Genomic DNA, 25,917 nt, shown 5'->3' with positions numbered 1-25,917 from the left:
TAAAATAAGGATTTATAGCCTCTATAGTTCTTTTAATAAACATAAATTATACATACCCTGTATTCACAAAATAGGCTGTTCAAAAAATTATTGAAAGTGTGTAACCAGCTTAAAACTCCTTAAGTCTGTGAATTACCCAGACGCGTAATTGAGTGACATCACCGCTCCAATTGGCACGGATTCCAAAACTTATGCAAACATGCAATCGGCATTATCGGCCTACACCAATGATATGAAACACTGTTAGTTGTGTCACTAGCGCATGAAAAATGAGGTGCTCAAAAGAGAAAATTTTGAGTCAACTCAATGTTAGTTGTGGTCAACAACGAACGTTATTTAAACAAATAATACCTAAATATCGTCTATAATGTCGAGTTGTGTGTTCAGGAAGTGAATATACATAAATATATAATGGAATTAAAAACAAAATTGTGCATGTGTGCGTTCAGTATTGTAGCATAATATTTAGATCATTTTTTGTCGTAATTTTGTAGGGACGTAACCTATCTATACTAGTCTATACTAGTATTATAAAGAGGAAAACTTTGTTTGTTTGTAATGAATTGGCTCAAAAACTACAGGACCGATTTTAAATATTCTTTCACCATTCGAAAGCTACATTATCCACAAGTAACATAGGCTAAATTTGATTTTGGAAAAAAATAGGGTTCCTTAAGATATTTGGGATTTACGGACACAAGGTGTAAAAAATCAACCAGAAATGTTACTAATTTTGCGAACGCTGCCTAAACTATAAAAGATAGAACCATAAAATGTTCCAATTAAAATATTAGTTAATTAATTTGGGTAGAGGTAGGGTAGGGGTAGCGTTAGGGGTAGCGTAGAGATAGGGTAGGGTACTTGATAGTTTACATAGAGTTTTACGCAGACGAAGTTGCGGGCGTCCGCTAGTCTATTATAAAATTATCATTAAAAATTGTCAAGTGCTTTCAGATTTACCTACTGCCAGTAACTTTCGCAACTAACTTTCCAACACCGGCTCGCTATTTACTGGAAAAGCCCTACAGAAAATTACTATTTAATGCCTAATTTATCTAGGGATAGCTTTATTTTTGTCAGCCTAAAGCACACTCAATTCATTTTAAAGGAATTTAACTTATTTCTTCCGATGATAATTATGTTACCAAACGTTCATTTTTTATTTTGAAACCTAAAAATCATTCCTTGTCAGCTCTTCTAGTCATGTAACTGCTTTCAGAACCAATGGTAGTCTAGACAAACAGACAACTGAGACTACAAGACTAAATGTTTCAAAAGTGCTTGTATTACGTGCACACATGGCCATTGATCATGGGTTTGACTCCCGCCCGCAGGACTATTGTCGTACCTACTCCTAACACAGTTTTTACAATAAAATGAAAAGGGAAAGCAAAAGGAAGGATATTGGCTAATTTGAAACAATAATATGTCTATCTTTTTAAATAAAAAAACGTTAAAATTATGCTGTGTAAGATTTTTATAGTTATTTTAATAAATAAAGCATATATACTATAAACGTTGTATTAAATTCACTATTTTTTAGCATTAAAATTTAATAAAAAATATATTATTTATCAAAGTAATCACTATCATACATAAGTAGAATTATCGCTTATCAGTAATTGATAATTGTACATAATCTATGAATATAAACAGTGAAAATAATCATGATTTTTACAATTTCAATTCAAAATTACAATAATACATTAATGATTTAAAAAGTTTTATACCTACATTAAAAATATCTTGTTAGGCACACTTTAATGACAATACACATTAACATCAATTAATTTTAGGCTAAACATTTTTATCTAAACGACAATTTACGTCCAAGGGTATATCCAGATATATCACGTGACTTGATACTCGTTCGTATTATTAGAACACATACAGACAATATCACCATTAGTATTATATTTATAAATCGTTAAACAAAGTCCAAAAAGAGATGAAAACAGAATTTGATAGAGTCAGGTATCACAAATTCCTGATTCACAAGACAAACAAATGAAACAGTATTCTTTTTGGAAGAAAGAAAGGAATAGTAGATTGTTATACAAGGGGCTAAAAAGACTCATTATAGGTATACGAGGTATTTTTAGGGGCAATACGAGCCGTAAGGCAAGGGCCACTAAATTGAGACGAGTTTATAATGGGTTTAGCCCCAGGCGCAACATTATACTTTTCACTACGATTACGAGAAAATAAATCATTCAGTACAGTATTCAATGATAAAATTCTTTTTGCAGACGCAGCTCGCAACTCTTTAAAAAATTACTTTAGCCCCTAGAAGCTGAAATGCTTGTTTAGCCTCGCCGTGGAGTAGTAATATGACAGTGTTCTTGAGCAAGAGTTGTGAAAAATTAATTTCGCACATCACAATACTACTTATTTCACCACTCCGGTAATAGAATTAACTACCAGTTAAAAACCTGTGAAGTGTGGCATAGAATTTTTGTCCATCCCTATTGGTGTACATCCCTGATCACATATTTACACGTGCTAGTAAAACAGATCGAGAAATAAACTAAAAACACGTAGAACCAACACGTACTTCACAACTTATTCCAACCCTCGGCAAACTTGAAACTTAACGAGTTAATTTACGTAGTTCCGAAGCAATTTAACTTACACGGCAAAGTACGTCATACATCTTGTGCGAGACTTCCGCGCCTCCGAATCCTATATAACAGCAGTTGTGACTCGGGTGTACCTTACCAGGTGTCACGGACAGTTGATGCCTAGCTCGTCCCACATATAACGTTTCACCAGAAGAAGTATGTCCACCGTTTATGGCACCTGGCGGAACGCTGCCATTGGATGCTGGAACCCATCTTAAACTATCCGGTCTTGCGCATAAAACATCGATTTTTTGAACTGGTATCTCTTTGCCGTTAAACATTATAGATGCAGCGTTATGTCTCACTGATAGCTTTCCTGGTATGAGGTCTCCATTGTGCCAAGCTCTGATTACCCATAGAGGACTGCCGTCCCAACCTTCGTGACCTCCGATGACTGCTTTGCCAGTCAAACTGTTCGCAGTTGTCGAAGTTGTGGGTACCCAGTCGTAGTCTCCTGATGTTTCGGATATTTGGACTTGTTCTGTTGTCGGCGGGTTGGAAGTTTCTCCTTGATAGATGATGTTGGTTATGTAGGTAGGGTTGCTCGGATCTGGGGGTGGAGGCGGTCCGATCGGGAACGGCATCATAACAGCTCCAGGGATGTAATACGGGTAAGGGTAGGGAGGGTGAGCGGGCTGGGTAGTTTGCCCGTAGTCTGGTTGAGGTTGCGATGAACTGGTTCCAGAGAGACTTGGCTGGGGTGGACGCCATCCTGGGCCGTAATACGGCGGTGGAGGAGGTCCATAAGGAGGAGGATAGCTCATTTTGTTAGATTTATCCCTTAGAAGGTGCTGCAGAAACAAAAGCTACTTCTTGGGTGCAAAACGATGCGCGTATAGAACAACTGCTTCTTGAAATCCTGTCCTTTTCCGTTTTGAGCAAAATCCACTGTTTCGTTTCCTTATTGCGCAATAATTTCCTTCTTCGATCACAAAAATGTATTGTAAACTATCAGTGGATCGGGGTTACAGTTTATATTGTTCACTTATAATCTTATCTGTTTCTTGATAAACGGATAACGTTTGATAAACTCAAGTGAATCATTGTATTATTCTTCAAATTACTTTGGTGTTAATAAAATTCCTTTTGTTCTAAGTCTTTCTAAAATTTTGTTTTGATTACAATTTTTTTTGTTTGAGTCACTACGTTTGCGTAATCTATATTTCTATTACACATTGCTGTTAGTAGAGATATAATACCGGATTTAATTACCTTAGTGGCCAAGTGCGGATAAGGCCCAGGAAGAAAAGAAGAAGAAGAAGAATACCGGATTTAAATTTAAATTAAAATTGAAAAAGAAACTTAAGCTAACGTATTCTAATAGCTATACTAATCAATTCCTTATAGAATGGTGGCAAGAATATTAAGCTGAACAGCTAGGCTGGTTAAGGTTATGCCTTTGCACAAGAAATGAGCCAATATTTTTGTCACCAGAGGGCCTAGTAGCAGTTTGATACTGTGACGATCGCGTTTACGTAAACGCAAATTTCTAAGGAATTGAAACAGCGCCATCTAGTGGCACTACTGCACAACTGTTTCAATTCCATATAAATTCGCGTTTACATTAACGCGGTAGTAACAGTATGAATATTTTGAAAACTAGTTGACAATTAGTCAAGGTGAAATGGCTAGGTTTTTTTTATACTGCGTCTCCATGACCTAGGGTTCAAATGATAAGAGGATCAAATATAATATGTAACTCGCGCTTAGAGAGTCAAACGCAAAATATAGTATGTATTGATAAGAAGTGATTGAAATAAAACGAATGAAATAAATTACCAAATCTATATTTGCAATTTTACTTATGATATATATATGTAGTTACAAATAACTAAAGAAATAAATTACTGTAATAAATTTTATAAAACTTAACTATTAACATATTTATTTCGACATACAATAAAAGTGACTTCATAATAAATACTTATCAAACTCAATAAATTTCTTCATTTTAAATTCTTGCTAAAATTCTAGTTCCCTAAAATATTCTGAATCGTGTAAAAATTACTATTATTTTTCAAGTTCAAGGCTTAACCTAAAGGTCTATGTACAAAAGAATAGAAATTGGAAATTATCAAACCTAAGCAAGTATATTCTACATAACCAGCTTCGAAAGCTTTTGACAGTTCGAAAGGTCTTAAAATAATTGGGATTGTCTTACCAATATCCAAATACACATTTGATGGCGCCGATTTATTGAGAAAACAGACCCAGAGAGAATATGGTAGGAGAAATGAAAAGAACGAAATGATTGACAGGCAGTAACTCTATCTATCAATGAGTGAATAAAGCGTCTCAGTATCTGTGTCATCCTTAACCCTGTACCACGGGAGGAGTTTATGTGGTCCCTCGATAGTAAAGAACAACAATGATCGAGTCTGTAGCAGTAACAGAGCTATCATACTAGCGGATTGCAAACGTTCTCAAAGCGGGGCGGGTTCGCAACGTATAATAGGCGCGCAACGAATTCGTTCGTCGCAATTTTGTACTGTCTCGTACTAGTGTTGCCAACCGTACGTTTTAAATCGTATTTGTACGACTTTTTTGGCTCATTTGTCGACGAAATTGTTTTGGATTATTTTTTATTCGTCTTCAAAGCAACACAAAATAGTCACTCTCTTCCGATAATTGTTAATGGGTTTTCCGAAATTCATCAATTCTTTCGTTTTAGTCTCCAAAGTAACAAAACCAAGCAGTGTTTCCTCGTCAGAATCCATTTTGTTACTGAATGTACTGTACGGTGTTATCATCATCATCATCATCATCTCTTTACCCTTATCCCACTTAAGTGGGGTCGGAAAAATATGTCAATCTTTTCCATTCTCTGTTACTCGTCAACTCATCATCCACTCCTTTTACACACATGTCCTCTTTCATACAATCCAACCATCTCTTCTTTGGCCTTTCTCTCCTCTCATGTCCTTCCACTTGCACATTCAACATTTTCCTAGTAATATGACTTTCCTCCCTACGCTTTACATGTCCATATCAAGCTAACCTTCGTTAATTCGCTACAAAATCGCGATGGAAACATTGCAAATCTGTCACACCTCCTCGACGTGTTCGCTGCGCAGCCGCGCTCGCAAGACGCTAGTATGATAAGGCCCTATGGTGTTACATCAAGTGAGCACCACAGCTCGGAACACGCATCGATTCCCGTCCATGAGCGCCGGCCACACGAACGATTTGATCAGGTCGGAGCGTCGCTCGCGCGCGTCGGCCAGGGAGTACCTCACGTGCTTCTCTGGATTCATTACCACTGGAACACGAATTACACAGGTTCAGTTTTCAACCTTTCAAAAAAGGAGGAACTCAATTCGACGCGAATGTTTTTTTTTTTAGTGAAACACTTGAGGCAACGAATTTGCAGTCTTCAGAGTGGATTATGAATTTTTCTTTTGGAAAAGATTTTGGTGATGAGAACAAATTGTGACACTACTTTTGTATGTAAGAAAATCTTGGACTCTTAATGTGACCCACTTCCCGATCTTCGATTATGATGAAATTTTGCACATGGACTGAGTTCTGATGACAATACATGACTAGCTAAGAAACGTCATTACAGATCTAATATGGCGAACAGGCTGTTTGAAATCCACCCTCGTGTTAAGGATATGAAATAAAAGGGTTTGCTGTCAGACTTAAATCCAATATGGCAGACGCCCAAGCTGGCGGACAGGCTATTTGAAATGCATCCCCATGATATCAATATCAAGCGTGTTTTTTTGTTTTTTAAACTGTTCATGTTATTTAGACTTGAGCTCTAGTTTTTAAATGGTTTATTATGATAATATGAACTTATAATGACTTTATGACTATCACTGTCAGATATGAATGATAATGACTTTTACTGACAAATTAACGTAGTTTCTGAGACACGGTGCCTCAGAAAATCACCAACGTGTGAAATCAAATTTCAAACTCAAACAAACTCCGGGATGCTACTAAGTTTTCTTTGGAAGAAAACTTCAATATTTTATAGCCTGGTCCAGGAGTCGAGTCCAGGAGCCATGTTGCAACAGGTTAGGTGGAGCAACGATGTTAAATAGCATGTTTGCCCTAGCTGCTTGTGATGACGCATGTGTCAGGGTAGTGGCACTCAGTCGAGCATCATGCTCACCTGGGGTAAAGTCTGTGTCGATGCGCAGCGGGGGCGCGTGCAGGCTGAGCGCCCACGCCGCTCGACACGCCGCCGCCACCAGCGCGTGCAGCGCGCCGCATGCTGCCAGGCACGGGTACTCACGCAGCGTGCTTACCACCTACGATTATATAAGAATATATTGTAGTAAATAGTTTATAGAGAAGCTTCTTTACAAAACAGAAGCAGCAAAACATGGTAAAAAGAATCGGTTAAAGAAATATTTTACTAAGAGGCTAAACTTCCATACGGCGTAGCCTGTACTCAGCAGCCTTGTGGCCGAGGCTACGAAGCCTCATGCCTGGCGTGTCGTCCTAGTCACAAAGACTTGACTTCCTTGGATAGACGTGAATGATTATACCTGATTGGCAACAATCCTCTCTTCGTCTCCTGAATGTGAACTGAGGTTTGACGTGTCGTCGAAGTCGCATTCTAGCAGAGACAACCTAGTGAGACATTCGTTAGGTTACTGTTAAAACTAATACCTGATTGACAGAAGTCATCTCTGCATATCCTAGCGAAAAGCTATGCTCCTGAGCAGCTTCGTGTTCTGTTCGTCTCTTCTGTTGACCGAAACAAATCCCAGCAGAAAGTTTGCCTCCCTGAGCTGTTTGTCAGGAAGATGTGCAGTTGTTACCTGATTGACAACAGTCGTCTCTGCATGTCCTATCGAAAAGCTATGCTCCTGAGCAGCTTCGTGTTCTGTTCGCTTCTTCTGTTGACCGAGTCAAATCCCAGCATCAAAGGAAAGTTGATCCCTGAGCTGTTTGTCAGGAAGATGTGCAGTTGATACCTGATTGACAACAGTCCTCTCTGCGTCTCCTAGCGGGAAGCTGTGCGCGGTGCTCCTCAGCAGCCTCGTAGCCGCGGCGACGAGGCCCGACGCACCTGGTGTGTCGTCTGAGTCACATCCCAGTAGTGACTTGACTTCAATTAGTCGTTTGTCGCGTAGGCTTATTGCAGCTCGGAACGACAACTGAAAGTTATACAGCAATCATTACTGTACTTGCGAAAGTAATTGACATATTCTTGGCAACATTAACCGATACTTCATATCTTCAATAAAACTTGGTATACCTAGCACCAAGTTCATTCGTTTGAGGACAATAACGCATGATATTGATGTAAGTAGCTCGATTTTTGCTACATCTACGGCAAGATTCTATAATACTTTATAATAGTTGTAATGCCTATGTTTTGTCAGAGTCACAGTTTTTTTTTCTGACGAGCTTTATCGCCAAGAATAAGTAGTAGGTAGATCTGATGTCTCTTTTCTTTTACTTTAGTAGTATGAGTAAAATAAACTTGTAGTTCTTCCAAGTAAACACACTTCCATCTTAGACTGCATTCTCACTGAACAATAACTAAGATTGCAGTGAAGAACTAAGTTATCACTAAATAAAAAAATATTTAGGTGCACTGAAAGCCAGATCCATCGGTTTTTGTGACTGGTGGGAAGCTTCGGCCGAGGCTAGTTACCACCCTACCGACAAAAACTTACCGCCAAGCGATTTAACGTTCTGGTATGATGTCGTTCCATCATCCAAACCATCAGGTGTCTTGTAAAGAATTAAAAAGATCGTATGAAGAAAGCTTGGATAAAGCTTTACTTACGACGACGATAGAGAAGACGATCTTGTACTTCAGGTTGGGTGTGGGTTTCAGCGGCTCCAAGGCGGCCAGCGCCGGCAACACCTCGTCCGCCGCCCGCGACCACACCGCCGCGTACTGCGACACCAGCTTGCTTCTGTAATGTTAATGTTTGATTTCATTTTGTCAATTGTTTTGCTGTTTATTTTAATCGGTTGATAATAAAGAATACTTTACTTAAGAAACCTGCATACTAGAGAATTTTCTTAATTCTCTGCGTGTGTGAAGTCCGCCAATCCGCATTTGGCCAGCGTGGTAGACTATTGGCCTAACACCTCTCATTCTAAGAGGAGACTCGAGCTCAGCATGTATGGGAATGACATTTGCTATCGACAGGTCACGTGATCAAGATCTGTCATTCCCATACATTTTTCTACTTTTCGAAGCGTTAGCGATCGTAGAAAGAGAATCGATATGCCACTTGGCTAGGGGGGCAAAAGCGTAATGTTTGGAAGTCGCTACAAAAGGCATATATGTCGTGCGGTAGATGTCTATCGGCTGATATGATTATGACGATGGTTAACGCATCCTTTAATGAGGATGTCCTTGCAGTAATGAGAGTTTTTTCCCGATTCCTATCGTTACCTTTTAAAAATACACGAGTATTTTTAATAGGAGGGAAGCTTCGGCCGTGGCTAGTTACCACCCTGCCGGCAAAGACGTACCGCCAAACGATTTAGCGTTCCGGTACGAGGCCGAGTAGAAATCGAAAGGAGTGTGGATTTTCATACTCCTCCTAACGAGTTAGCCCGTTTCCATCTTAGATTGCATCATCACTTACCATCAGGTGAAATTGTAGTCAAGGGCTAACTTGTAAAGAATAAAAAAAAGTGTTTTACGAACGTAAATAATTCAGCCAAAAACATACTCAGACTAATAAACCACATGAACGGGTTATCTACGAGAAAATTTCAATCTTCGCTACTGGTTTAGTCACCTGTCAGGCTGCTGGTGGGAGTCATCACTGTCGGAGTGGTAGCCGTCGCTGGCGGAGTCGGTGGGCGAGCGAGGGCCGGTCTCCACCACCTGACCCTCGCTCATCTGAGACAGCACCGCCGCACAGCCGCGGGAGTAGCTCATCAGCACGCCGGCCACTGGCCTGGAAAGAGAAAAAGAGACTCATTTCAGAAAACTTTTAATCAAAACTTCGTTGACTTATGTGGTTGTGAAATTCTTAGCTTAAAGTGCATGAGAGGGGTTAGGCCAATAGTCCACCACGCTGGCCCAATGCGAATTGGCAGACTTCACACACGCAGAGAATTAAGATAATTCTCTGGTATGCAGGTTTCCTCACGATGTTTTCCTTCACCGATTGAGACACGTGATATTTAATTTCTTAAAATGCATACAACTGAAAAGTTGGAGGTGCATGCCCCGGATCGGATTCGAACCCACACCCTCCGGAATCGGAGGCAGAGGTCATATCCACTGGGCTATCACGGCTCTTTTTCTTATGTCTTACCTCAGCTAAGACTTAATTAGGTACGAGTGAAAAGTGTTATAAACGTAAGAGTATAAATATAATCAGAAAGATCCAAACTGCTAAGCTATCGAGAGTTGCACGTGTTATTGTGAGTCAACCATAAAAGATAGACATTTATACGCTGTTGTGATTTTTGATATAATTTTAAGGAAAATATTTCCATTATACATGATTTCTTTGTAGGTTTAACCATTAAGGCTGCACACGCGACGAAAGCTTAAAAAAATGGAGTAACTTCTCCCGTTTTCCCAACATGCTCTGCTCCTATTGATCGTAGCGTGATGAAAAGTATACTATAACCTGTTCAGGAGTATGTAAAATAATTGTACCAAGTTTCGTTAAAATCAGCAGCAGACAAGAAGCTCTTTCAAATCCAGCCTCTTGAAAAAAAAAGTAAAACTAATATAACTTGGTAAAAATGGCTAAAATATTCAACAATCATACAGTACGCTCCACACGAAAAACGTGTTTTTGGCAGGTCCAAAACATATTTTCTAGTAGCCACTAAAACACGGTAATTCAAATTAAAACAATGACAATTAGAAGGAATATCGTAGAACAATAGTAAGCGCTAATTTGTCTGACGAAGTCTCGGAACAAAGGACAATCAGGTTATCTCTCCCATACGATGAAAGTTGTTACATAAGTAATTATAACGCAATTGACTAATTATGTCACATTCGAGTTAATTGGTGCCGTTCATTAAACGTAAGTTATACCGAAAAGAAAGCTCTGTATCTTATAATTGTATCACGTAAATTATCTTGGACCGAAAAGCTGCAATGGTCAGACATGCCACATTTTATGAATGCTGAAAGTCGACCGATGCTTCTACCATAGGTAAGTATGGTAGCCAATAGGGATGATGGCTGTTTTTTAAATTAATAGTAAAGCAATTTTGTAAAAGTAACAGGATATCTGCGATCATTAGTTTCGGAGCGGAGGGATTTAAAGGGTCAGATTTGCGGCGCTGGCGCGGATCCCTGAAAAACGTCCCATACAAAATGTTACGAATTAATGACGTCATAGGTACATAATGATCGTTAGATTTATATGGACGTTCGAACAAAATTACTATATTATTAGTACCTTTATTAACTTATAGTTCATGTATTGAAAAATGTCACATTTAATGTAAGGAAGCTAAAACTGTATAAATTTTCATCTAATTACGATAAAAAAAATTTAATAGATTTTGAAATTTTATAATCTTATTTATTTTCCAGACAATCTTAGCTTTTTATGTATAATTTGCGTACGAAGTCGCGGGCGTCCGTTAGTTCTTGTATAAATTATAAGTTCATAAATATGTGTAATATCGATAACGAATGTTATATGCTCAGACCAATTATAGAAGGACCTGTATCGCACTCATAGTCACGAACAAAATTGTCTGTCATTTTCTGAAGAAAACGAGCTTAGATTTGGTATATATCTTATACTAAACTAGAAGTTTTTGCCCGTTTTTTACACAATTGAATTACACAAAAAGGTACTTTTACGGAGCTCTTTAACCGACGAACACGATTACAATTATTTAACATCGATACTATAAAGACGGTTTTTATAATCGCATTAGATCATTGATCATATACTTTGACAGAAAATTAACGTCTTGCGAGGCAGGTCCTATACAATACTTGGTCTGAGGTTATATGTTATGCAATGTTGAGTTTTCGAAGCTATAGCGTTTCTAAAAAGAAAATCGATACGCAGCATAGCAAGATGCGCTGTTTATATGATTATTTGGAAAGCATGATACGCTTTTAAATACAGTCGTATTTCTACATTTTTCTAGCAGCGTGAGTTGTAAAAGCAGGGAAAGCAAGAAAATAAAAACAAGTCAAGGCAAGCTAGTTAAACTGGTAACAGGGAAAATTACTCGAGAATGCCACCTCGCGCTAACTAGGAAGAAGTTACGAAACTGGATACTCTCTGGAAATTACAAAGATTTCTAGCAACATAGTTAGTTGCGTTTCTCTTTTATATATTTTTCTATTTTTAACCGACTTCCAAAAAGGAGGAGGTTCTACGTTCAGCTGTATGAATGTTTTTTTTTTTTCTTATGTATGTCCAGCGATAATTCCGTCATTTATGGACCGATTTTAAAAAATCTTTTTTGTTTTAAAGGGTTTGATTCCAGGGTAGTCCCATGTTTTTCATGTCAGGATCTGATAATGGACGGCATCCTGGAGAAATTGAGGGGAACTTTCGAAAATTGTAGAGACGGCTAGTGCGTTTGTTAGTGTTTTCATAAGGTATTTTAAACCACTACACGTGTTTTAATTAAAGCTGTTTCTCAAAGAACCACAGAAAATTGTGTAGTTTAAACGGGTTTAATTAAAACATCATTGGCTTGGCACCGCCTTCAAACTGATCAGAAGGTAGCACATAGGCAAGATGTTATTTTTTGCTTTTTAGTTTAAGTTAATTTTTGAGTTGGAAGTCGGTTGAATTTTTTTATTAAAATTTTTTAATCTCATATTATCATTATGGTAATATTTGTTTTTTACCTGTCTGCATCAGAAGGAGGGTAATGTCTTACGAGCGTATGTATGTGTGTAGTTTATGTTTGTATTCGTGGGTGTGTGTGTATGTATGTCCATTTCTTTCAATCGTAAGAAATAGGCATTTTAACAGTAGCCTGTCAGTATATATATATAGCAGTATAGTTTATGTAAGACAAAATATTAATTTGTACAAACGAAAAGGAGATTTAAACCCACGTCTTACTAGACACGGGCATAAGTTAGTTATTTCTGCATATCGTCTCCAAAGAGTTAAAAAATCTTTTGTGGGTTTGGGTGTACTCTTCTATAACAAGATCCCCAAGACTGTGATGGACCTGCCAATGCACAACTTTAAGCAATGTGTTAAAAAACATTTACTTAGTCGAGGTTACTACACTATTGATGAGTTCCTTAACGACAAAGGTGCTTGAAGGCCATTGGATCAGCTTCCACCTTCACACAGGAAATAAAACTATAAGAAATTGTAATTTAATTGTTATCAAATGTAAATTGTAATACTGTATGACTTTTTCAAAAGAGCAACTGTTGAGTTTCTTGCCGGTATCTTCTCAGCAGAACCTGCCTTCCGAACCGGTGGTAGAATCTTTACAAATAGTCAACTGACGTGTCAAAAGTGCTTGTAAACTGAGCCTAGTTGAAATAAATGAATTTTCAATTTTGAATTTTGAATTTTGGCACACCCTACAGCCCAAACGGCTGCACTGAAGGTGGTGAATTCGTCAGAGTTGTGTTAGTGCCATAGGCTATATAATTTTCAAAATAGCGCCTCTGGCTATAACTCTGACTATTGTTGATAACCGCATAAAAAATGCTTATAGCTTAAAATATCGGTGACTTTGTATTATACTATTTAAATATACGTACTAACAGACCCTGCATACATTTTTTTATCCAAAAATAATAAAATCAAACCTAAAATGGATAAAAGTAAAACCCGACCCTCACTCTCGACATGGGCTCGAATCCAGAACCTAACGAATCAAAACCGCAGAGCCTTACCATTGGATCGCAAGTATCAAACACTAGATGGCAAAAAAATCGTAAACGCCCAACAAAAAGTAATAAATCCCAGTATAACAATAAATTAGTTCCGAAACATTATTTGAGCGTCAGATTTCTCCCGCGCATGAGCAACGCAACAATGGCGTCGTGCGCGCGAATGCTAAATGTTTGTGTGAAAATGAACAAAATGAAAGCTTTTACCACGGTTTATGGACCTTACAGAGATACTGTTTCACTTTTTTCAATTGTTAGTATAAAGTATTTTTTTATTTATTTATTCACACTTCATTGCACAAAACAAAAACAACAACAGAGAAAACAAAAGAAAACATAGAAAACAAGTATGTGCTAAGGCGGTCTTATTGCTTATAGCAATATCTTCCAGACAACCTTTGGATATAGGAATTAATGTAATTAAATGCGGGATAATGCAACAAAAGAAAAAAAGGTATATTTATTTATCCTACATGTATAAATACAAAAAGTACTATGTTAATAGAATTTACAATATCGCAGTATTTAATCATTATGTTATAGCCAATTGACATCCACTGCTAAACATCTTTCAAAGACTTTTGAGCCGCCGTATTACTATTAGTCGTCTATATTTTCGTATAGTCTAACTAACTAATTTCTAGTATTATGATTTGTAAGTTTGTATGATGTTTTTTCCACAAATCAGCGGAACAAAGATACGGTGTTCCGAGCTTACTTTACGATTTTACATAAAAATATGTTAAGTAGCGTGACAGACATTTTCCTAACATATTTTTCTGATCCACATAATATTAAGGCAGAGGGCAAATTATTGTTAACTTTTGGTTATTCTCTTTGTTTCTTTATGAGCGACAACAGCTTTGTGACATTTTGGAAACTTTGTATTTATTACTATATTTTAGTAATATTTAGACTAAGCTTTGATTATGTTGCATCCAAATTTATTTTACAACTATTTACGTAATAAGGATAGGGCATGATGCAATATCCACGGTAGCGAAGGACATGTTTCAATTAGTTAAAAATCCTTACCCTACTGTGTGATTCTTAAGTTGTGATTTGACTGTATTAGCAGGGTAAGGGAATTGGTTACGGTTTACGTTCATACTAATGCAAGAATATATTACTTAAAAGGTATTTCACACAATCGCGGTGGGAGGGGGGGGGGGGGGGGGTCCTATGACACAGAGGTCAACCGGGGTCAACATATATTAAGTTAAGTAATATTTTCATCATCATGGCCCATTAGGTACAAGGCCAGGCCTCCCTCCTCCTTATAGGACAAATGGTTATGGAGCTTAGACCCACCACGCTGCCGCATCGTCTCGAATATCCAATGCGGTTTTGAGGTCATAAATTAAATTGTATAATGACCTGTGATAGCCCAGTGGATATGACCTCTGCCTCTGATTAAGGAGGGTGTGGGTTCGAGTCCGGTCCAGGGCATGCACCTCCAACTTTTCAATTGTGTGCATTTTAAGAAATCAAATATCACGTGTCTCAAAATCTGAAGGCAAACATTGTAAGGTAACTTGCTTATGAGAGAATCTTTTATAATTTAATTTTCTGCGTGTGTAAAGTCTGCTAATCCGCATTGGGCCAGCGTGGTGGACTATTGGCCTAACCCCTCTCATTCTAAGAGGAGACTCGAGCTCAGTGAGCCGAATATGGGTTGATAACGAACGTCAAATGACCATATTCGCACCAACACTCACGGAGTCCTTACCTTACCTTTCAACTCCACGCTAAGATGTTTAACCGAAAATTTCCAAGAAAAACTCAGTAATTTACAGGTTTCGAACCCAGGTCCTCTTTCCGTAGGCACAGAGGCTAACCTCTGGACAAACGAAGAGATGTTACTTTTTTTTATTCTTTATAAGTTAGCCCTTGACTACAATCTCACCTAATGGTAAGTGATGATGCAATCTAAAATGGAACCACACACACACACACTTTCGGTTTCTACACGACGTCGTACCGGAACGCTAAATTGGCGGTACGTCTTTGTCGGTAGAGTGGCCAGCCAGACCTAGACCAATTAAGAAAACCTCAATCGGTCCAGCCGGGTATCGAACCCAGGACCTCCGTCTTGTAATTCCACTGCGCCACGGAGGCCGTCAAATAGATAAACATCTCACTAGTTACAGGCGGCTATAAAAACGCAGATAAATCAAGAAACCTGTAATTCCGCCCAAACGGAAACATTTAGTGTAACGAGGCGAAATTACAGCTTCCACGTATAAAAAGTGTTATTCAATACGAAGGTGCAGTTCGTTACGTCACTATATACTTGACGTAATAGCCCAGTGGATATGACCTCTGCCTTCGATTCGGAGGGTATAGATTCGAATCTGATCCGGGGCATGCACCTCCAACTTTTCAGTTATGTGCATATTAAGAACTTACGTTTCACACCTGCATACCTAAGAATTTTCTTAATTCTCTAAAAGTGTGTAAAGTCTGCCAATCTGCGTTAAATCAGCGTGGTGGACTAAGGCCTAATCCCTCTCATTCTGAGAAGAGACTCGTGCTCAAAAGTGAGCCAAACATGGGTTGTTAATGATGACTATATACGAGTTTGAGTGTTTGTCTTTACGATTTTTTTTTATTTTTATTCCTTACAAGTTAGCCCTTGACAACAATGTCGCCTGTTGGTAAGTGATGACGCACTCTAAGATGGAAGCGGGCTAACTTGTTAGAAGGAGGATGAAAATCCACACTCCTTTCGGTTTCTACACGACATCTTACCGGAACGCTGAATGCGCCAATTGTGCTATGATAAAATTAGAATAATTGGGAAAGAAAATTAAACCTAAAGGCCTTTAGATATTGTCCAATATTCAATAAAATCCCAAATTCAGAGCAAATTCAACCATAAGGATTGAGTTTAAGGTTGAATTTGCAAATGCGACTACTTGAATTGAGAGCCAAGAAGTTGTGTTTGGCACTCATTGAGTGGGGACTTTTTTTGCATTCTGCATACACTTTTTAATCTATACTAATATTATAAAGCTGAAGAGTTTGTTTGTTTGTTTGTTTGAACGCCCTAATCTCTAACTACAGGTCCGATTTGAAAAATTATTTCAGCGATAGATAGCCCATTTATCGAGGATGGCTATAAGCTATATATTATCCCTGTATTCCTATGGGAACGGGAACCACGCAGGTGAAACCGCGTGGCATCAGCTAGTAGGAGATAATTGTATAAAAACTATACACAAATCTGATGCTGGTATTTCCCTCTCGCCCACCAGTTGTGTAACGGTGAAATCAGTGATGGAACCCATCTATCATGTTCTGTGCATAACCGTGTGTCAATATTGATATTACTTTTAAGGCTTTCAGGGTGGCTACACACATGTTCGCAACGACTCAAGTAAGTTTACAAGCACTTTTAAAACGTCAAGTTATGTCATAATTCAATTTAATGGTGGTAATTATAATCGAAAACTTAAAATTCAAGTTACGACGGTTTCAAACGCGCCTTGGTCCGAGAAGAGCCAAGTTTAGAAAAGGTTTTTTTTATCACCATTTTTCAAACTTATCTAGAACTATATACGTACATAGTCGTTTAGTGCGGTTCAACACCAAGCTTTTTTATCATTTATATAATCATTAACACTATAATAAGATTTTCATTGAAGCTTGCGTTTAATAAATACTTTTTGAGAGACATGCCAGTGGCTTCATGTTGTTATAAAAACTTATACAATTGCCCTTAAAAGAATTACTAATTTTTGTAATCTAGTGTGGTGTGCAACAATTTTATTTCTATTTCTTCAAATTTCTCTCTTAAACTCTCTAGGCCCAGTTTTATATATCGCACGAACATCTCACTTCTGCAGAACAAATATACTATCAATATCAACTGCATTAAAAAGCTAAACCGGAATCATATTCACTCACGTTCACTGTAATAATGAATACTGAAATATTAAATTGAACAACAAAAATTATATATTATGTAATTTTTACCAACCCCAAAGCATTATCCCATATCTTATCTTCATAACAAGGGCAAGGCCTCTCTAGAGGTCAAGTCGCAAGTTACCACCCTACCAGCAAACACCGCCAAGTGATTCTGCGTTCCGGTACACCGCGTAAAAACCGTCAGTGTGGGTAGAATGAATTTGTATTGAATGAAGGTCCGATTTGAAAAATTCTTTCAGCGATAGATAGCCCATTTATTGAGGAAGGCTATAGGATATATTATCCCTGTATTCCTATGGGAACGGGAACCACGCGGGTGAAACCGCGCGGCATCAGCTAGTAGGAGATAATTGTATAAAAACTATACACATATTTGATGCTGGTATTTCCCTCTCGCCCACCAGTTGTGTAACGGTGAAATCAGTGATGGAACCCATCTATCTTGTTCTGTGCATAACCGTGTGTCAATATTGATATTACTTTTAAGGCTTTCAGGGTGGCTACACACATGTTCGCAACGACTCAAGTTAGTTTACAAGCACTTTTGAAACGTCAAGTTATGTCATAATTCAATTTAATGGTGGTAACTATAGTCGAAAACTTAAAATTTAAGTTACGACGGTTCCAAACGCGCCTTGGTCCGAGAAGAGCCCACAACAAGCTCAGCCAAGGTTTTTTTATCACCAATTTACGGGTGTATACCCGCACACCGCCAAGCGATTCTGCGTTCCGGTACACCGCGTAAAAACCGTCAGAGGTATGGGTTGAATGAATTTGTATTGAATGAAGCCCGCTACCATTTGGTGCATCAGCACTTACCATCAGGTGAGGTTAGTCAAGGACTTGTCCTCAAATCCATACTTCCATACATATATTATTTATACGATAGTAAGTTTGTTAATCACAATTTCACACCTATCAATCACCTACTCAAGTTATGAAAAAATCTATCACCAATAGAAAGCTACATTATCAGCGAGTGACAAAGGCTATATTTTATCACAGTATTCCCACGGAAACGGGAACTACAACTGAAACAACGGGATGCCGCTAGTATAAGATAAAAATGGTACTTCTTCTCCATTAAAAAGCCAAGTGAAACCAAAATACGAGTATCTGCGGACGCGTGTGAAATGTCCCAGCATGAATTATTTCGGTAGACGCTAAGTAAATACAGACAGGTCGCATTCACTTTTGTTTTATTTGACTAATATTATACTAACAGGAACTATTTAGGAATGAGCTAACATTTCTTGAAGTTCCTATTTTTATAAATTATAGTTATGCTCAGCAAACCGTTATCTGAACCCATAATCCATCACATCAACTTCATCAGAACCTTACTAAATAATATGATGTTCTATACTTTCCTATAGACTATCATTTCTCATCAATCTGCGACTGACGTCATCCATCAATGCGCAGCATAAGATACCAAAATGTATAAGTGTAAGCAATGATGTTAAATACTGTTATCATATATACTAATATTATAAAGCTAAAGAGTTAGTTTGTTTGGTTGAACGCGCTAATCTCAGGAACTACTATTCCGATTCCGAAAAATTCTTTCGATGTTAGATAGCCCATTTATCGAGGAAGGCTATAGGCTATATATTATCCCTGTATTCTTACGGGAACTGGAACCACGCGCATGAAACCGCGCGACAGCTAGTAATATGTAACAACTAGAACGGATTGATGTGAAGATGAAACAGGAGTTGGTTTGTACAATGTACTAGTACATAAGTATCCTGTGGTTAGGTTTTACTCTTTGATGTAAGATCATTTTGATTATACCTCAACCATTGCGTATAGCTGAAATAAATGTATGGAGGCTTTTTGAACCTTTAAAAGTTCTACAAAAAAGTCCGCGACACCATATATCTATCTTTTATATTTTTGCAGATATAGTACCTTTAGTACTTTAATAAATTATTTAAATTTTAAACTAAGGTTTACGTCATTATTTACACAACTAAACTTAAATCCTTATCAAAATAAATTATTTAATAATCACAAGGATATTATAGAGATAAGATTTGCCCTTTACAGTATGTTAATTAGTTATATAGTTTCGGAGATAATACAAAATTTCTGAAAGTCGCAGAAATGCCGCTATATGACGCCCCGCGGTTTCAATTACGTGGTTCGCGTTCCCGTGTGAATATGAGGACCAAACATAGCCTATGACACTCGCAAATAATGTAGCTTTCTATTGGTAAAAGAATTTTCCAAATCGGTCCAGTACATCCAGAGATTACCCCCGACAACCTCACAAACTTTACCTCTTTATAGTATTAGCATAGAAGTCGCTTAGGAAATTATAGTCTTTTGGTCATTGCACCACGCACAAAAGGCTGGACCAATTTTGCTGAGGGTAGGGATAGGATAGGGGTAGGGAAGGGGTAATTTAGGTAAAGTGTAGGGTAGGGTAGGGTACGGGTAAGGTAGGGGTAGTGTAGGGTAGGGGCAAGGTAGAGGTAGGGGAAGGATATGGAACGTATAGGGTAGAGGAGGAGTAGGATAGGGATAGGGTAGGGGTAGGGTACGGGTAGGGTAGGGTTAGGGTAGGGGTAGATTAGGGGTAAGGTAGGATAGGGTATGTATAGGTTACGGGTAGGGTTAGGGTAGGGGTAAGGTGGGGGGAGGGTAGGGTTAGCGTTAGCGGTAGGGTAGGAGTAAGGTAGGGGTAGGGTAGGGTAGGGTTGGGTAGGTTTACGAGCAGGGTAAGGTAGAGGTAGAGAAGTTTACATCAATTTTTACGCGGACGAAGTCGCGGGCTTGGGGAAACCAAAAAAAAGCAATGCGTTAATCTTTAACACTCGTATCGTTAACAAAATTCCCACAATAATTACTTTCCCATCACGAATTCTCATGTCCAAACCCATCATTAGTTGCATAACCTCTCTCTCCATATATGTAAATGAGATATTAATGATAACCCGTCCAAATTAAAGAGCAACCTTGGGAGTAATCTCCAACGCAATGTTATGCAATGCGCAAACTCATAACATATGGACTTCCGTTAATATGTAAACCTTGTGTGAGAGATGTTATCTCACGCTCTGAGGAAGGGGAAACGAAGCAGTTTTTATGCTGTTTGAACCTTAGGTCTTCTTTACTACATATATAGATGATGGATCAAACAAATGAACCTTAGCTAGTAGTTAGCTAAGTATAAGACTTAGCTAGTAGTTAGCTAAGTATGAGCCTTTGCTAGTAGTTAGCTAAGTATGAGCCTTAGGCAGTAGTTAGCTAAGTATGAGCTTTTGCTAGTAGTTAGCATATGAGCCTTAGCTAGTAGTTAACTAAGTATGAGTCTTAGCTAGTAGTTAGCTAAGTATGAGCCTTAGCTAGTAGTTAGCTACTGTCTGTCTTAATATAAGCTTGAAAACCAAAATGGAAAACGTTCTGTTTTAACTTTAGTTTCCAAGCATAGACTAAAGATAGGTTGCGTTTTAATAAAGCTTTTTTTTCTTTACAAGTTAGCCCTTGGCTACAATCTCACCTGATGATAAATGATGATGCAATCTTAGATCGAAGCGGGCTAACTTGTTAGGGTTAGGATGAAATCCACATCCCTTTCAGTTTCTGCACGAAATCGTAACGGAACGCTAAATCGCTTGGCGGTATATCTTTGCCTTAAAGCCTCCCACCAGCCAGACCTGGACCAATTAAGGAAAACCCAATCGGCCCAGCCGGGGATCGAACCCAGGACCTCCGTCTTGTATACCACCACCACGCATATGACTGCGCCACGGAGGTCGTCAAAAGCTTTCAAGATTTGCCCCACTAACTTTAATTAATTAAAATCATGTAAAATATGGGCCTCGACTCACCTAGTATCACTAAGATCCAAAGTTGGGTCACTTCTCTTTATCTGTCCGACACACGCCAGCACCGCCTTGTCGCTCTCCACCCTGGCTGCTAGGGACGCGACCAGGGTCGGCAGCTGCCTCAACGCGGGCTTATCGACAATAGTGAGGAGCGACTTGTTGTCGATAAGTCGACGCTCCACGTCAGCATGGGAGAGAGCGAGCAGCCGTTGGTGGGATGACGACGCTGGGTCTTGACTCACTGTCACTGATGACTGGGGACACAAAAACCATTGCTTCAATAGATATCACAAAAAGTGTGTAACAGTCATTATCTTTTTTTCTACAAGTTAGCCCTTGACTAACTAACCTGATGGTAAGTGATAAGTCTAAGATGGAAGCCGGCTAACTTGTTAGGAGGAGGACGAAAATCCACACCCTTTTTCGGTTTCTACACGACATGGTACCGGAACGCTAAATCACTTGGCGTTAGGTCTTTGTCGGTAGGGTGGTAACTAGCCTGACCTGGACCAATTAAGAAAAACTCAATCGGCCCAGCCGGGGATCGAACCCAGGAACTCCGTTTTGAAATCCACCGCGCATATCACTGCACCACGGAGGCCGTCAAAATCTTAATCGTTTTCTACGTATCTTTGCATCTTTTTCCAAGAGCCATGATTGTAGTTTGCTATAGCCCAGTGTATCGGTCATGTGGCTTCAAATTAGGTCCTGGGTACGAATTTAAGGTCAGGAGATCTAATACTGAGCTTTTATTTTTTCTGAGAAATTGTCAGAACAAATCTCAGCCCAGTGTTGGGAAGTTTTTGGTGTTACACCACCTATACTTCGAACCTCGGAGAGCATGTTAGAAAGTGAAATAAATCACCACCCTAAATACAAGCCTGCCCACCCGCATCGGAGCAGCGTGCTAAGCTTCATATCCCTCACTACAATGATGATCATTGCAGCACAAGCCTTATTGTCCATAAAAATTAACATCATCATCAGCTAATTGCTAACAATCTACAGAAGGCCTGGCCGGCCCTCTTTAATTTTTTTTTTCAAGTAGGCTTACTTTATATAAACTTAATGACTATCTGCTGGTGCTAGAATGGTGACCCAGGACCGGAAAACGCAGTGTTGGTCGACCCTCCACTAGGTGAATTGATATCAAGATATCAAGCGGGTTGCAGGGAGCCGCTGGATGCTGGCGACTCGAGACCGTTGTGCTTGGAGATCCATGCAAGATGCCTATGCCTATGAGATGCCTTTGTCCAGCTGTGGACGTCTATCGGCTGATAAAGTAAGATAATATCAATCATCCAACTGGGAATAGCAAAAGAGCACACAGTTTAATATTAGGCCGTATGTCCCGAGACCTGGAGCATCAAGAAACTCACCAGCTCTTCCAGCTTATGCAGCGCCTGCTTGTAGACTTCCACGTGCCTCTGAAGCTCGTTCTTCATGGCCACGTGCAGCGAGATGAGCGAGCCCGTCGCATCGGCGGTGAGGCCGTGAGTCCCGAGACCTAGATTGGAAGCAAGGTAATAGATTATGAAACAGTAGCATAATGGAACCAAAGTCACTGATATAGCTCAAGCAAGGTAATAGATTATAAAACAGTAGCATAATACTGGAACCAAAGTCACTATAGCTCAGCAAGTCGCGAAGCTGAAGTGGCAATGGACAGGCCACATAGTTCGAAGAGCCGATGGACGTTGGGGTCTCAAGGTACTGGAATGGCGATCCCGCACCAGAAAGCGCAATGTTGGTCGACCCCCCACTAGGTGGACCGAGGATATCAAGCGTGTTGCAGGGAGCCGCTGGATGCTGGCGGCTCGAGACCGTTTTGTTTGGAAGTCCATGCAAGAGGCCTATGTCCAGCAGTGGACGTCCATCGGCTGTTAATGATGATAATGATGATGATTTAAAATCAACAAAATTATTAATAAAAAAAAAATGAAGATAGTTCTATTTTACGTATGATCTAATCATAATCACGCATTACTTTTGTAATAGTGTCCAATTTTTTCATGAAACGTGATTATGTGTAGGTCTAGAACTGCCTGACATCGCAATAGTTTATCTGCATCCTAACGTAGTTGACGTCCCTTGAACTCGTAAGAAGCGTTTGAGCTCTTCGTTCTTCAAGTCAAGGGTGTATAGGCACCATAGGCTGCATCAAAAGTCAAAAAAGTCAAAAAGTCAAAATTAATTTATTTCAAATAGGCTTACTTTACAAGCTCTTCATCATCATCATCATCCCTTATAGGCGTGATATCAGCCAAGTGCAGGTCTGTATATCGTAAAAATCTGAATCTATACTAATATTATAAAGCTGAAGAGTTTGTTTGTTTGAACGCGCTAATCTCAGGAACTACTTGTTCGATTTGAAAAATTCTTTCAGTGTTAGATAGGCCATTTATCGAGGAAGGCTAAAGGCTATATTTTATCCACGTATTCTTACGGGAACGGGAACCACGCGGGTAAAACCGCGCGGCGTCAGCTAGTACATATATAAATGCGAAAGGTCATTTATCACGAAATCTCGAAAATTAAAAAGGTCTAAGGGCCGAAGTCGCGGGCATCCGCTAGTAGTTAACCCGAAAATGTAGGTGCATTAGGGGCTGGGTTTTTTATGTTTATATTCAAGGGTAGGTACTCTAAAATTTTCTATAAGTACTTCGTAAAAGATATAAAAAATCAAATAACATAAAATAAAGATAAAAATCGCAAGGAAATAACACCATTAATATTTCCCCTGTTACTCTTTATTTCCATCCGCAGTTTGAGGAAATTAGGCATTATTCATTCGTTTCGGCTTGGATTCAAGTAATCTGTAATATTATAATGATTCACAGTAGTAACCTTGGCAGTATACGCTCGAAATGAGTTTGCGGTCTCGCGATACGCTTAGAGCCAACGCACTGTATTGACTAGCAAACTGCCGCGGCTTCGTTTATCCACGGAAATCAGTATTATTATGCCTACAACAAACTAGCGGACGCCCGCGACTTCGTCCGCCCTTAGACCTCTTTAATCCAGCCCTTACAGTAGTATCGCTGTAAAAATGGAGTAACTTCTCCCGTTTTCCCAAGATTGCCCTTCACTGCTCTGCTCCTATTGATCGTAGCGTGATGAAAAGTATACTATAACCTGCCCTGAGATATGATGAATAGTTTTACCAAGTTTCGTTAAAATCTCGATCGATAAAATCGAGTTAGCGTTCCGGTACGATGTCGTGTAGAAACCGAAAGGAGTGTGGATTTCATCCTACTCCTAACAAGTTAGCCCGCTTCCATCTTAGATTGCATCATCACTTAGCATCAGATGAGATTGTAGTCAAGGGCTAACTTGTAAATAAAAAAAATAAAAAAATTCATCCTACTCCTAACAAGTTAGCCTGCACCATCTTAGATCACTTGGCATCAGATGAGATTGTAGTCAAGGACTAACTTGTAGAAAAAAAACTAACCACAGCACTACTAACTGCGTCACAGAGGTCAATCTTAAAACTTTAACTGTTATTGTCTTTTCATGTAGTCGACTCGTAAAATACCATAAAAATTAAGTACAATTTTTTTTTATTTTTTTATTCTTTTACAAGTTAGCCCTTGACTACAATCTCACCTGATGGTAAGTGATGATGCAGTCTAAGATGGAAGCGGACTAACTTGTTAGGAGGAGGATGAAAATCCACACCCCTTTTGGTTTCTACACGGCATCGTACCGAAACGCTAAATCGCTTGGCGGTACGTCTTTGCCGGTAGGGTGGTAACTAGCCACGGCCGAAGCCTCCCACCAGCCAGACCTAAACAAACTAAGAAAATCTCAATCTGCCCAGCCGGGGATCGAACCCAGGACCTCCGTTTTGTAAATCCACCGCGCATACCACTGCGCCACGGAGGCCGTCGAAAGAATATTATTCTGACATGAAAATTATTATTTAAACGACTTTATATTCTTCTTTGGTCACGTTAAAACCTTAAACGCTTCTTGCAATTCTTATACGATACGACAATTTCAACATTGGATGCTCAAATTTTGGACAATTGCTCATAAAGTGAAGCAAGAATCTGGAGTCCAAGGTTCAATGTTGGCTAACGCCTTGGTACGTTGCTGCAAATATTTTAACTAAGCTAATTACAATTGTGATAAAAATAAAAAAACGCCAACTATGGAGTTATTTCGAAACTAGCGGTCGCCCGCGACTTCGTCCGCGTGCAAATCAATGTAAACTTTCAAGCCCTATTTCACCACTTTAGGGGTTAAATTTTAAAAACTTTTGAGTTGTATTTCGTATTTTTTTTATGATTTATAAACAAATTTTTAAAACTGTAACTCTAAAAATGAAGCACTTTCCATACAAACTTTCAACCCCTATTTCACCCCCTTCTCATTTTATTTTAGCAATAAAAAGTATCCTGTAACCTTTTCCGCTTATATTAAACCGTACCTTGGACAGCAGAGTCCAGCTGCCTCCGCCTATTGTCCACAGCGTCCCTCGCATCAGGATTGTAATGCATGAGTGCTGAGGCAAGGCGCGAGGTCCTGGGTCTCAGGCCGCAGCCTTGCTCTCCCCCCAGCAGGCCAACCAGGCGCCAGGCCACCGCTTCGCATTGCACCTCCGGACGTGGTGTGATCTCCAGGGATATTAACCTGAGGAAAGCAAAGGAATCAGAAATAGAATCATTTATCTGCAAGAAACATTACATTTTAGACATGCAAATATGTCGTTATGTAATAAATA

The 25,917-nt window shown here is 39.1% G+C and overlaps 2 protein-coding genes across 2 annotated transcripts in view; both read right to left on the bottom strand.

Annotated features, from left to right (window-relative positions):
• Positions 1–1,735: 1,735 nt before the first annotated feature.
• On the bottom strand, positions 1,736–3,640 carry LOC112053267 (uncharacterized). Its single transcript, XM_024092640.2, has one exon. It carries the CDS (start codon positions 3,383–3,385, stop codon positions 2,624–2,626), a length of 762 nt encoding a protein of 253 aa, XP_023948408.1. The 5' UTR covers positions 3,386–3,640; the 3' UTR covers positions 1,736–2,623.
• Positions 3,641–4,392: 752 nt separating this feature from the next.
• The window catches only part of LOC112053263 (uncharacterized), a 40,065-nt gene continuing 18,540 nt past the window's right edge, over positions 4,393–25,917 (bottom strand). The window contains exons 3-10 of the mRNA XM_052889008.1: positions 25,624–25,826; positions 22,568–22,695; positions 21,192–21,442; positions 9,347–9,508; positions 8,374–8,506; positions 7,553–7,735; positions 6,742–6,880; positions 4,393–5,880 (exon numbers count right to left, since the gene is read on the bottom strand). Coding sequence (XP_052744968.1) covers positions 5,741–5,880; positions 6,742–6,880; positions 7,553–7,735; positions 8,374–8,506; positions 9,347–9,508; positions 21,192–21,442; positions 22,568–22,695; positions 25,624–25,826 — 1,339 coding nt within the window. The 3' untranslated portion in view covers positions 4,393–5,740. The remainder of the gene's footprint in view (positions 5,881–6,741; positions 6,881–7,552; positions 7,736–8,373; positions 8,507–9,346; positions 9,509–21,191; positions 21,443–22,567; positions 22,696–25,623; positions 25,827–25,917) is intronic.

Source organism: Bicyclus anynana, chromosome 24 (assembly GCF_947172395.1).
Source record: "Bicyclus anynana chromosome 24, ilBicAnyn1.1, whole genome shotgun sequence".
Taxonomy (NCBI): domain Eukaryota; kingdom Metazoa; phylum Arthropoda; class Insecta; order Lepidoptera; family Nymphalidae; genus Bicyclus; species Bicyclus anynana.
Note: the sequence above shows the minus strand (reverse complement) of the source record. Positions and strands in the feature narration are given on the sequence as shown.

Excerpts from the sequence above, each read along its gene's own strand:
- LOC112053267 (XM_024092640.2), bottom strand. The coding sequence starts at position 3,385 with ATGAGCTATCCTCCTCCTTATGGACCTCCTCCACCGCCGTATTACGGC.